The sequence below is a fragment of the Triticum urartu genome, chromosome 7A, assembly GCF_056163025.1.
Source record: "Triticum urartu cultivar PI428250 chromosome 7A, HENAU_Tu73, whole genome shotgun sequence".
Classification (NCBI taxonomy): Eukaryota; Viridiplantae; Streptophyta; class Magnoliopsida; order Poales; family Poaceae; genus Triticum; species Triticum urartu.
Genome location: NC_141879.1, coordinates 63,040,575 through 63,054,501, shown reverse-complemented (window position 1 = coordinate 63,054,501; position 13,927 = coordinate 63,040,575). Strand labels below are relative to the sequence as shown.

The 13,927-nt window shown below is 39.6% G+C and overlaps 2 protein-coding genes across 2 annotated transcripts; one reads left to right on the top strand and one right to left on the bottom strand.

Annotated features, from left to right (window-relative positions):
• The first annotated feature begins 885 nt into the window (after positions 1 to 885).
• Positions 886 to 3,985, top strand: LOC125519798 (uncharacterized). Its single transcript, XM_048684566.2, has 4 exons — positions 886 to 1,232; positions 1,812 to 2,047; positions 2,287 to 2,510; positions 3,141 to 3,985. The coding sequence occupies exons 1-4, from the start codon at positions 1,012 to 1,014 to the stop codon at positions 3,750 to 3,752; spliced, it is 1,293 nt and encodes a 430-aa protein (XP_048540523.1). The 5' UTR covers positions 886 to 1,011; the 3' UTR covers positions 3,753 to 3,985.
• A 6,482-nt stretch (positions 3,986 to 10,467) lies between these two features.
• Positions 10,468 to 13,569, bottom strand: LOC125531986 (uncharacterized). Its single transcript, XM_087534661.1, has 4 exons — positions 13,221 to 13,569; positions 12,406 to 12,641; positions 11,943 to 12,166; positions 10,468 to 11,312 (listed from the first exon to the last, which is right to left on the bottom strand). The coding sequence occupies exons 1-4, from the start codon at positions 13,439 to 13,441 to the stop codon at positions 10,701 to 10,703; spliced, it is 1,293 nt and encodes a 430-aa protein (XP_087390787.1). The 5' UTR covers positions 13,442 to 13,569; the 3' UTR covers positions 10,468 to 10,700.
• Between the last annotated feature and the right edge of the window lie 358 nt (positions 13,570 to 13,927).

The following is a 13,927-nucleotide window of genomic DNA, read 5'->3' as shown; positions in this document are numbered from 1 at the left end:
CCGTTGGACGACAAGGTTGTTTCTTGTCATGCATGCAAGGCGGTGCAATTTGATGTGCTTTAGATCAATTCAAAAGTTCATTGATGATGAATGTAGCTCTTTGGGCGATGATTTTTATGGACACGTGCATGAAGGCTTCATGGCTATCATGAAGGAGGCCAGGCTGGTTCCGTAGAAAAAAGCTGACAGCTCGTTCTAACAACGATAGTGGTCGTTCAGTGGTCCAACGTGAAAAACAAACACTGACTGCATCCTGCAAGATCCGCTAGAGACACATCTTCGCACGCCCTCCGACGACACTAGACGCACCGCGCGGACGGGTGCTGGGTGGGGAGGACATTATTCCATCTTCAAGGAGTTGCCGCCAGCTCACCTTCCTAAACAGGACACAAATCCTGAAAAAAAAACATCTAAAAATGGAGCAGGAGCCCTCCCACCGATAAGGATCGAGATCCATCGCACCTCCATGGCCCTACATATAAGTTCGTTTAGAGATTTCATTATGAAGACTACATTCGGATGTATATAGACATATTTTAGAGTAAAGTTTTACTAATTTTGCTCCGTGTTTTATTCTAATAGTGAAATATCTAAAAAAAACATATATTTAGGAATGCAGGGAATACAAGTTGTGACCTTGGAAGTTCAAAACATACTACACACAGTTCACTTAGTTTTAGGAATGCTCATTGATTTGTAAGTATTTTTTATAGAAGTATGGAAAGTTTATTTGGAAACGGAGGAGAGACATGATTAGCAGTAGTTCGTTTTGAGCCAGCACATTCCTGTGCTAACCGCTCGTGGTGAAACGCGCAACGAACGAACGGGCGCCGATCTACAAAACCACACTTGCCAGAGTAGAGTTTTTTTTTTAAGCTTTGCCAGAGTAGAGTGAGCACCAGTAGAAGCCGACCCACACCACAAAATTTCCCCAATCTATTCTCTCGAGAGACTAAGCCGCCGCAGCCCGCAGCGAGACGAGAGGAGGAAACCCTAGCCAAAACTTCCCCAATGGCTAGCCCCGCCGCGGGCGACCATCGCTACCTTTTCGTATGCACCCACGGCGATTGTCAGCTTCGAGCTTTTGTTTCCCATGAGTTCGCCGAGGATCATCGCCGTCAGCACAAAGACGGTCGTTCCGAGCTGGCCCACGCCAAGCAGGAGCTTGAGGCCCAACGCCATCGAGGGCGGCGCAAGGCCAGCTCTCTTGAGTCATCTTCCGGCGAAACCGGGTGAGATCCCCCTTCCCTCCCCCCTTGAGCTTTCTATCTACTAGATCTATTCCCCTGCGCGCTCGTTAAAAAAAAACTCTTTTTAGCATTCTAGGGCGGAAAAAAATCCTTTTTCCCCATCACCGGCAGCTTACGGGTGTATTTCTTGGTTTGCAAATCAGCTCAATCTTGTATACGCCATCAAATCTAACGCAAAAGCATGGGGAAATGGCTAGCTTTCAAGCAGCCACTTTGAAATTGGATCTAACATTCCTCCTGATTGCCACCGCCCGTCCAGGGAAAGAAAGCCCCCAAGTTTAGTCTCCACGCTGTGTTCACCACTGACATTACTTTTAGGCTTGTCCTGTTGTACCAATTGCCGAGTAAGTGTCAATATAATGGCGATATTACGATGGCTGGTTCCTGATTGGTATCTCAAACAGAACTGAATTGTGGAATAGTATGTTGGGAGAGCGCTGAATTTTGTTCACAGATGTATTAGTTGTCGTACCAGAATCACCGTTGAGAACAATATTAATGTAGTTCTAATAAAGATAAAATTGTACTACTATCTTACTCATTGAGCTTGTTCCCTTTCAGGTGTGATGAGCATGCTGGAGATACTGATCAACAGCTTGATGCTATAGAAGTACAAAAATCGATGCATGGTGGGATCGAGAAACAAGCAAAGAACGACACAATCTTTACTCCCAAGCAAGCTGGGTTAGGCAGGTCATACAGGGACATGTTGAAGGACGAGGAAGAAGATGTGGTTTCGTACCGTCGTTTCTGGGAATGCACTTGGGGCCGCAAGTTTGGCTCCTTCGAAGGCTACAGTAATCTACTTATATGATTCATGCTCTTCTTTTCTTCTTACTCTATTATGCTTCTGTACATTACATTGTTCCTTACCTAAAGCTTTGCTTGTGAGTATCTTGATTTTTGTCTTCTAGAGTTCTACTTAGTATAATTAACTAGAAAGGGGATCTTTTTTGGTCAGTTATATATTTTTGGCCTGAATTAAGAGACGTGACAAGAGCTAATTACTTGTATCCTTCCCTTTGTTTGGCTGCAGCCTTTGTGTCTCCCATACTTTATACATATGGAACCATCCCAGCACATGCTGGCCCCTTCGGCTTCTTGCAGATCTTCTCCATCAAAGTCATGGAGAATGAAATGTGGAGAATCAGGTGGCCAGTGGAGGTATATGGCTTCATTGCCGCTCGAGACAATTTGGATCGCAATCGCAACCTTCTGTTCAGCCAGACAAGGGATGACCCCCAAATTCTCACTCAACAGGTAATTTTCTTCTTCTTAATTCTCATGCTGCCGTTACTAACTTAACATAATCTAGTATTGTCCTCTGCACCTGTGTGTCTTTTCCGTACTAAGGTAAGGTTATCTTCCTCATCCAGACTTGACCTGTATCTCTAGACACAAGGCCATGCTAAGCAGCCTCTTGGCTGCCTACATATGGGTGCAGAGGAGATGTTTGGTCGCTTGTTAATCGGGTTTCATTTTCAAATTTAAAATACAAATAATGTTTTGGAATAAATACATCCTACTCTGTCAACTGTTTAACAGTATATAATTTCAAACATGAGCTACCAAAGTGCCTATTGTGCGTCCCCTACCTATTAAAGTGTAAGCACACAACCATAGGCTGAATCCACCCCAGTTTTATCCAAGGTGGTGGTACCTGTGTTGCTCAGGCATGGACACATGGATCTGATTTAGGATTAAGCCGTTTAGGTGTCCCAAGTGTCAGTCAGGCATGAACAGCAATCTCAAATCCAAAAAAGGGAAAAAGACGCGGGTGTCTGAGTGCTGGCAGGTGTGGTTGTCACAACATTGTGTAATTGTGAAAAGAAACTGACTTTATAGGGTGGTCAAGTACTAATTTGGATATGTAACAAATGATGCTTGCAGGATTCATTTTTGCAGTTGACTGGCCCGCGCCGCCCAATTGCGTTGATCGACCCTGTTGTCTTTGAGATTCAACTAAAAGTGAAGGGCACAGCAGAGTGTGAAGATGAAACATTGATGGATCGAGCGTTTGAATATGGATATGGTTTTGGAGAATATGGTGAGCTTGCCCGTCGTCCTTGGGCTGGTAATTTTTGCACACTAGAGATCACCTCTGCGCTACTTTCCAGAACGGTTGCAGCCACTTTCATCTCCGCTGATGTTATTAAAGGGTCATGGCCTGTTGATTACAGAGGTCGTGTGGTTGCCCGTACTGCTGACATAGATGAGGATTTTGTGCTGCTTGATTCCGGAGAAGGACGTCTGCAAGTGAATCCAGACGGTCGTATTGTCCTTCAAAGGGGTGTTGTCTGTGTGGAACATGAGGGAATGCTCACAGTTTCCGTGGAAGCCTACTCAGAGGCAGGTACTTGTCGTGCAGATTGTGTTGAATTCAAGCCCCAAAAATCCCTCACAAGTGATGGTACTTGCAACCTTGGTTTCTGCACGGTGCAGTTTATTGTTGGTTGGTCCCCCATGGCAAGAAAGTATGATATGATGTACGATGGCAACTGAGTTCAACTGCATCGGTTTGTCATCCCCATCCCAGTAGCATGCCGTAGATGTCCAGCTAATTAACTAGTTATGATTGGTCAAGTGTGCAAACTGTTTAGAAATCATGTTATGTCTAGCGTCCAGACTATTTAAAGGCCATGTCATGTTTGGTGAAGTGCCAAGTGGCACACTATGGTTCAGCTTTTGGCAAACCACTCATATATTAGCAGGTGCGGCCAGTCTCTGAAGCTTTACTTTGCGTTTCCATCCCTTCTTCGAATTGACCAGCTCCTCTACTCAAGCATGCACTCACTGCTGAAATTACACTCTAAGCCGAGCGCTTTTCTTGGAAAAGGTATCTTTGTCGAGAGGTGCTCAGCGCTTTTCTTGGAAAAGGTATCTTTGTTGAGAGGTGCTCTCGGCAAAAATGGATTATCAGCCTCGTTAACAGTAATATCCACTTAGAGCAATTTGTATACTCTATAAGGATCACATACATAACAACAAACTCACAAAAGCATGATATATGGTCCAGACAAGCTTCATATGAACAACAAACTCACAAAAGCATTATATATGGTCCACACAAGCTTCATATGAAGTCACAAGGTAGTTCTTTAGCACAAGTGCCTTCTAACTAAACAACAAAGTGGCCAATGCATATTCACATACAATGACATGATAAAAACAACACCACAATTAGAACGAACTGGAAGAGAATTATCAAGTTCTTCAATCCACTCAACCCGATAACCTTACCTGCACCATGGCCTAATTCATGATTTCTCTTCTCATATAGCACATAATCGTTGTAATGATTCTATGCCTCATCTCTACTATTGAACAAATCAAAGGAGTTGCCTTTGAAACGAAGTACTTGTTCATTGCATGTGGACCATGAATCGTCGACGCTTGGACACCTACCTCTGTACACCGCATACCACTTTGTCTAAAAAGAAAGAGAAAAATATTTCAAAAAGGAAGGCAAGTTAAAAATAACACATCATTCATAAGCCACGTAAGCATTTATCACTCATGTCGTGGGAACGATCCTGACAGTAAGGAGTAGGGGTATGAACGAGGGCAAGATCTAGTTGTGGCGTAGGTGTGACACGGAGATTTTACGAGTTCGGCCCCCTCGTGGTGGAGGTAACAACCCTACATCTCGATCTTGTGTCTGAGTATTACAATGGATTGCGAACACTTGTCCATGTGCTATGGGGTGGCTTATATAGAGTGTGTCACCCCCTGTCTAGCTATGTTATATAGGGATTTAAGTGATTGCATTGATGGTGGGCCGCGTGTGAAGTACCACATTGGATTAAAAAAAATCGGTGGTGAATGGATGAAAAAATCAGAGAAAATCACATTGCTTTATATTATTATTACTAGCACATATGCCCGTGCGTTGCAACGGGAGGAAAAACCTGTGCAAGAAAAACCCTGTGTGCATGTTAAGAAGGAACATTTTGGTTTTGGGTTTCGCCGCATGTGAAGTAATCAATCCGCTATTTTTTCATTCATTGATCGAGTGGATTTAAGAGTTTTATTAGGCCATCGCACGCCAGAGAAGGTCCGTGAATTATTCAATCTATTTTTTCATTCATTCGAGGGGATTTTAAGGCATGAAGTTCAATAATATGAAAATGAGGCGGGTCTTTTCTCTTCGAGTCAATGGCAGCACCTGCTAACCAATGGACAACGTAAATATTCAAGAACATACCACAATGTCAGATTTGAAAGATTATATAATTACTTTTTTTACTTCTTAAAAAATAAAAATTATTATGAATTGCCAAATATTTTTGGAAACATTAACAAATTTTGAAATCCCAAATAATTTTCAAAACATCAATTTGTTTTTTGGAAGTTTCATACATTTTAAGAAATACAGAAACAAAATTTGAAATGGGAACATTTTCTAAAATTCACAAACATTTTTCAAAAACACGAACCTTTTATAAGAACACGAGCATTTTTTGAATTATCAAACAATTTTCAAAAATGGGAACATGTCTACCTTTCAGAACAATTTTAGAAAATGTGTAATTTTTCACATGAATATTATTTGAATTTGTGAGCATTCCTCTAAAGCAAGAATATTTTTCAAATTTGGAGCATCTTTTCAAATGTATTTTTTTAAGAATATTGAACAATTTTGGAAAATACAATTTTTTTGAAAAAATGGGAACATTACTTTTCATTTAAAAATTTCAGTGTCCTTTTCCAGCTAGCTCACGTGCCAATACATCCATCCTTTGTCCGAAATAATAGATCCATACTTCATACATCTTATTACTACATGTAGTTTCACACACGATTATAAATTTGTACGACCGTATGTAAAGAGCAATATGGGGCTATTTAAAATATTTTTATGTTGAATTCGTGAACATTTCACTAAAATATGATTTTTTTTTAATTGGGAACATTTTTTAAAATACAATGTTTTTGTGAAAATCTAAAACAATTTTGTAAAACAGAAACATTTTTTCTGTTTTCAAAAAATTTCAGAATGACAATTTTTTTAATATCTGAACATTTTTAAAAAGGGAATGAAATTTTGGAATTCTGAACATTCTTCAAAATTTTGAACGAAATTGAAATTATAAACATTTCATAAAAAAATTAATTGATCAAAAATGCAAAAATAAACAAAAATAAGATTCAAAATGAAAAAGGAAAAAAAGAAGGAGGAAAGAGGAAATAAAAAGAGAAAGGAACATAAAATGTTAAATAGAAAATGAAAACAAAAAATGTAAACGGAACGGCCCAGTCTAGGGCTATCTGTCCGAACCTCCCACTATCTGTCGCCAGGTGCGGCAAATAGGAGTTTCCCAGCTGCGTGGGCAGGGAAATAAGTGGGTGCACGTGAAAAAAAAATTAGCAGGAGAAAAAATATCATGCATTTAAAATTATTGAGAATTATATGTGCAAGCAATACCCTGTGTGCACGTGCAAAAAATAATATTTAGCTTCTCGGTTTCGCCGGGTGTGAAGTAATCAATCTGCTACTTTTCCATTCATTGATAGAGGGTATTTAAAAGTTTTATTACATCATCGTACGACAGAGAAGGCTCGTGAATTATTTAATCTACTTTTCCTTTCAATCTGGGAGATTTTAAGGTATGAAGTTTCTGAATTAGCAAACATGAACCATTTTTTAAATCCTGGACTGTTTTTTGAAAATTATGTACACTTTCAAAAAACGCAAACAAAATTTGAAACAGAAATATCTTTTAAAATTCACAATCATTGTTTGACAACACAAACTTTTTTTGTAAAAACATGAACATTATTTAAATTTTTGAACATCTTTTAGCACCGGAACATGTGTTGAAAATTCATAACATTTCTAAAAAATGCGTATCTTTTAACATTATTTTGAATTTTAGAAAACGAGAAAAAAAATCAGAAAATGAAAATATTTTAAAATTCACCAACTTTTTGGAAAACACCATCCTTTGACAAAAACACGAACATTATTCGAATTTGTGAACATTTTTTTTAGCATGGGAACTTGTGTTGAAAATTCATAGGATTTTTTGAAAATGTGTACCTTTTAACCTCATTTTGAATTGTGAAAGTTTCACTAAAAAAAGAATGTTTTCCAAATTTGAGCATTTTTTAAAATTCCATTTTGTTTTTAGAAATCTGAAACAATTTTTGAAAAATAAAACTTTTTGAAAAAATGGGAAACTTTTTCAAGTTCCGATTTTTTTTCAAAATATCAACAAAATGTTGGAATTCTGAACATTTTCTATAATTTGAGTTTTTTTAATTCTGAACGTTTTCTGAAAATTTTGGATTTATGAAATAAATTCTAGAAGAAAAAAAACTTGGAAGGGAAAAAAGAGACAAGGGAAGGGGAATAAAAATAGAAGTAAAACACAGAAACAAAGAAAGCTAGGCCAGCCTATTGTCGGTTTATCCTGTGCAAAGCTCCGATTATTTGTTGTCCTATGCGAAAATAGAATTTTCCCAGCTGCCTGGGCAGAAAAATAAGTGGGCTGGCTTCGCTGGGTCACAACGGTCGGCCCACGTACAAAATTCTGGAAAGCGTTTTTTGTTTGTAGCAGACGAAAGCGTAAGAATTTAGTACCACTCGAATGAAAAAAATTTCTTTCAGCAATGAATGGATTAAAAAATTGGTGAAACACACCTTGCTTTATATATAAACGCACCTTGCTTTATATATAGTGATGCTATTCATCACCCAGGGTGCAGAATAAGTTATTCTTCACCCGAGGTAATCTTACGATCACTTCATAATTAAATTACATTTAGAATTCAAATAGTTACATTTCTATTGATTCACTACGTAAAATTTTGTATAAGAAAATAAAAATATAGGTCGTAAGACAAGAAAATTTGGAGTTTATGTATATTTTGCAATATGTTTTTACGTTTGTAATTCTACATAACATAAAATATTTTTTACGGCGATTATATATTTTCTTACGGCCTCTTTTTACGGCAGAAATAAGAAAAACTTACGAAACGTAAAATTACAGTGCATTCGTGATAAAATAGAGGGGGGGTGAAGAATAACTATTCCTCGCCCAGGGTGACGAATAGTCTATATATATATATATATATATATATATATATATATATATATATATGTGCGTATATGTGTAATATGTGCAACTTTGTAAAATATTACATGCCTAACTAGACATACATTTTCTTTTTATATTGTTTGAATAGTGTGCATTCAAAGCACAACCCTCTTGGTGCAGTAAGATTGGTGGAATATGAATTTGGTATGACAGTGCCCATTTGCATAATGCACAGAGCTGGACTGTAAGCCTTGAAGATAATCAACGCAAAATTGTTCAATATTCTTAAAAAAATACATTTGAAAAGATGCTCCAAATTTGAAAAATATTCTTGCTTTAGAGGAATGCTCACAAATTCAAATAATATTCATGTGAAAAATTACACATTTTCTAAAATTGTTCTGAAAGGTAGACATGTTCCCATTTTTGAAAATTGTTCGATAATTCAAAAAATGCTCGTGTTCTTATAGAAGGTTCGTGTTTTTGAAAAATGTTTGTGAATTTTAGAAAATGTTACCATTTCAAATTTTGTTTCTGTATTTCTGAAAATGTATGAAACTTCCAAAAAGCAAATTGATGTTTTGAAAATTATTTGGGATTTCAAAATTTGTTAATGTTTCCAAGAATATTCAGCAATTCATAATAATTTTTATTTTTTAAGAAGTAAAAAAAGTAATTATATAATCTTTCAAATCTGACATTGCGGTATGTTCTTGAATATTTACGTTGTCCATTGGTTAGCAGGTGCTGCCATTGACTCGAAGAGAGAAGACCCGCCTCATTTCCATATTATTGAACTTCATGCCTTAAAATCCCCTCGAATGAATGAAAAAATAGATTGAATAATTCACGGACCTTCTCTGGCGTGCGATGGCCTAATAAAACTCTTAAATCCACTCGATCAATGAATGAAAAAATAGCGGATTGATTACTTCACATGCGGCGAAACCCAAAACCAAAATGTTCCTTCTTGACATGCACACAGGGTTTTTCTTGCACAGGTTTTTCCTCCCGTTGCAACGCACGGGCATATGTGCTAGTAATAATAATATAAAGCAATGTGATTTTCTCTGATTTTTTCATCCATTCACCACCGATTTTTTTTAATCCAATGTGGTACTTCACACGCGGCCCACCATCAATGCAATCACTTAAATCCCTATATAACATAGCTAGACAGGGGGTGACACACTCTATATAAGCCACCCCATAGCACATGGACAAGTGTTCACAATCCATTGTAATACTCAGACACAAGATCGAGATGTAGGGTTGTTACCTCCACCACGAGGGGGCCGAACTCGTAAAATCTCCGTGTCACACCTACGCCACAACTAGATCTTGCCCTCGTTCATACCCCTACTCCTTACTGTCAGGATCGTTCCCACGACATGAGTGATAAATGCTTACGTGGCTTATGAATGATGTGTTATTTTTAACTTGCCTTCCTTTTTGAAATATTTTTCTCTTTCTTTTTAGACAAAGTGGTATGCGGTGTACAGAGGTAGGTGTCCAAGCGTCGACGATTCATGGTCCACATGCAATGAACAAGTACTTCGTTTCAAAGGCAACTCCTTTGATTTGTTCAATAGTAGAGATGAGGCATAGAATCATTACAACGATTATGTGCTATATGAGAAGAGAAATCATGAATTAGGCCATGGTGCAGGTAAGGTTATCGGGTTGAGTGGATTGAAGAACTTGATAATTCTCTTCCAGTTCGTTCTAATTGTGGTGTTGTTTTTATCATGTCATTGTATGTGAATATGCATTGGCCACTTTGTTGTTTAGTTAGAAGGCACTTGTGCTAAAGAACTACCTTGTGACTTCATATGAAGCTTGTGTGGACCATATATAATGCTTTTGTGAGTTTGTTGTTCATATGAAGCTTGTCTGGACCATATATCATGCTTTTGTGAGTTTGTTGTTATGTATGTGATCCTTATAGAGTATACAAATTGCTCTAAGTGGATATTACTGTTAACGAGGCTGATAATCCATTTTTGCCGAGAGCACCTCTCAACAAAGATACCTTTTCCAAGAAAAGCGCTGAGCACCTCTCGACAAAGATACCTTTTCCAAGAAAAGCGCTCGGCTTAGAGTGTAATTTCAGCAGTGAGTGCATGCTTGAGTAGAGGAGCTGGTCAATTCGAAGAAGGGATGGAAACGCAAAGTAAAGCTTCAGAGACTGGCCGCACCTGCTAATATATGAGTGGTTTGCCAAAAGCTGAACCATAGTGTGCCACTTGGCACTTCACCAAACATGACATGGCCTTTAAATAGTCTGGACGCTAGACATAACATGATTTCTAAACAGTTTGCACACTTGACCAATCATAACTAGTTAATTAGCTGGACATCTACGGCATGCTACTGGGATGGGGATGACAAACCGATGCAGTTGAACTCAGTTGCCATCGTACATCATATCATACTTTCTTGCCATGGGGGACCAACCAACAATAAACTGCACCGTGCAGAAACCAAGGTTGCAAGTACCATCACTTGTGAGGGATTTTTGGGGCTTGAATTCAACACAATCTGCACGACAAGTACCTGCCTCTGAGTAGGCTTCCACGGAAACTGTGAGCATTCCCTCATGTTCCACACAGACAACACCCCTTTGAAGGACAATACGACCGTCTGGATTCACTTGCAGACGTCCTTCTCCGGAATCAAGCAGCACAAAATCCTCATCTATGTCAGCAGTACGGGCAACCACACGACCTCTGTAATCAACAGGCCATGACCCTTTAATAACATCAGCGGAGATGAAAGTGGCTGCAACCGTTCTGGAAAGTAGCGCAGAGGTGATCTCTAGTGTGCAAAAATTACCAGCCCAAGGACGACGGGCAAGCTCACCATATTCTCCAAAACCATATCCATATTCAAACGCTCGATCCATCAATGTTTCATCTTCACACTCTGCTGTGCCCTTCACTTTTAGTTGAATCTCAAAGACAACAGGGTCGATCAACGCAATTGGGCGGCGCGGGCCAGTCAACTGCAAAAATGAATCCTGCAAGCATCATTTGTTACATATCCAAATTAGTACTTGACCACCCTATAAAGTCAGTTTCTTTTCACAATTACACAATGTTGTGACAACCACACCTGCCAGCACTCAGACACCCGCGTCTTTTTCCCTTTTTTGGATTTGAGATTGCTGTTCATGCCTGACTGACACTTGGGACACCTAAACGGCTTAATCCTAAATCAGATCCATGTGTCCATGCCTGAGCAACACAGGTACCACCACCTTGGATAAAACTGGGGTGGATTCAGCCTATGGTTGTGTGCTTACACTTTAATAGGTAGGGGACGCACAATAGGCACTTTGGTAGCTCATGTTTGAAATTATATACTGTTAAACAGTTGACAGAGTAGGATGTATTTATTCCAAAACATTATTTGTATTTTAAATTTGAAAATGAAACCCGATTAACAAGCGACCAAACATCTCCTCTGCACCCATATGTAGGCAGCCAAGAGGCTGCTTAGCATGGCCTTGTGTCTAGAGATACAGGTCAAGTCTGGATGAGGAAGATAACCTTACCTTAGTACGGAAAAGACACACAGGTGCAGAGGACAATACTAGATTATGTTAAGTTAGTAACGGCAGCATGAGAATTAAGAAGAAGAAAATTACCTGTTGAGTGAGAATTTGGGGGTCATCCCTTGTCTGGCTGAACAGAAGGTTGCGATTGCGATCCAAATTGTCTCGAGCGGCAATGAAGCCATATACCTCCACTGGCCACCTGATTCTCCACATTTCATTCTCCATGACTTTGATGGAGAAGATCTGCAAGAAGCCGAAGGGGCCAGCATGTGCTGGGATGGTTCCATATGTATAAAGTATGGGAGACACAAAGGCTGCAGCCAAACAAAGGGAAGGATACAAGTAATTAGCTCTTGTCACGTCTCTTAATTCAGGCCAAAAATATATAACTGACCAAAAAAGATCCCCTTTCTAGTTAATTATACTAAGTAGAACTCTAGAAGACAAAAATCAAGATACTCACAAGCAAAGCTTTAGGTAAGGAACAATGTAATGTACAGAAGCATAATAGAGTAAGAAGAAAAGAAGAGCATGAATCATATAAGTAGATTACTGTAGCCTTCGAAGGAGCCAAACTTGCGGCCCCAAGTGCATTCCCAGAAACGACGGTACGAAACCACATCTTCTTCCTCGTCCTTCAACATGTCCCTGTATGACCTGCCTAACCCAGCTTGCTTGGGAGTAAAGATTGTGTCGTTCTTTGCTTGTTTCTCGATCCCACCATGCATCGATTTTTGTACTTCTATAGCATCAAGCTGTTGATCAGTATCTCCAGCATGCTCATCACACCTGAAAGGGAACAAGCTCAATGAGTAAGATAGTAGTACAATTTTATCTTTATTAGAACTACATTAATATTGTTCTCAACGGTGATTCTGGTACGACAACTAATACATCTGTGAACAAAATTCAGCGCTCTCCCAACATACTATTCCACAATTCAGTTCTGTTTGAGATACCAATCAGGAACCAGCCATCGTAATATCGCCATTATATTGACACTTACTCGGCAATTGGTACAACAGGACAAGCCTAAAAGTAATGTCAGTGGTGAACACAGCGTGGAGACTAAACTTGGGGGCTTTCTTTCCCTGGACGGGCGGTGGCAATCAGGAGGAATGTTAGATCCAATTTCAAAGTGGCTGCTTGAAAGCTAGCCATTTCCCCATGCTTTTGCGTTAGATTTGATGGCGTATACAAGATTGAGCTGATTTGCAAACCAAGAAATACACCCGTAAGCTGCCGGTGATGGGGAAAAAGGATTTTTTTCCGCCCTAGAATGCTAAAAAGAGTTTTTTTTTAACGAGCGCGCAGGGGAATAGATCTAGTAGATAGAAAGCTCAAGGGGGGAGGGAAGGGGGATCTCACCCGGTTTCGCCGGAAGATGACTCAAGAGAGCTGGCCTTGCGCCGCCCTCGATGGCGTTGGGCCTCAAGCTCCTGCTTGGCGTGGGCCAGCTCGGAACGACCGTCTTTGTGCTGACGGCGATGATCCTCGGCGAACTCATGGGAAACAAAAGCTCGAAGCTGACAATCGCCGTGGGTGCATACGAAAAGGTAGCGATGGTCGCCCGCGGCGGGGCTAGCCATTGGGGAAGTTTTGGCTAGGGTTTCCTCCTCTCGTCTCGCTGCGGGCTGCGGCGGCTTAGTCTCTCGAGAGAATAGATTGGGGAAATTTTGTGGTGTGGGTCGGCTTCTACTGGTGCTCACTCTACTCTGGCAAAGCTTAAAAAAAAAACTCTACTCTGGCAAGTGTGGTTTTGTAGATCGGCGCCCGTTCGTTCGTTGCGCGTTTCACCACGAGCGGTTAGCACAGGAATGTGCTGGCTCAAAACGAACTACTGCTAATCATGTCTCTCCTCCGTTTCCAAATAAACTTTCCATACTTCTATAAAAAATACTTACAAATCAATGAGCATTCCTAAAACTAAGTGAACTGTGTGTAGTATGTTTTGAACTTCCAAGGTCACAACTTGTATTCCCTGCATTCCTAAATATATGTTTTTTTTAGATATTTCACTATTAGAATAAAACACGGAGCAAAATTAGTAAAACTTTACTCTAAAATATGTCTAT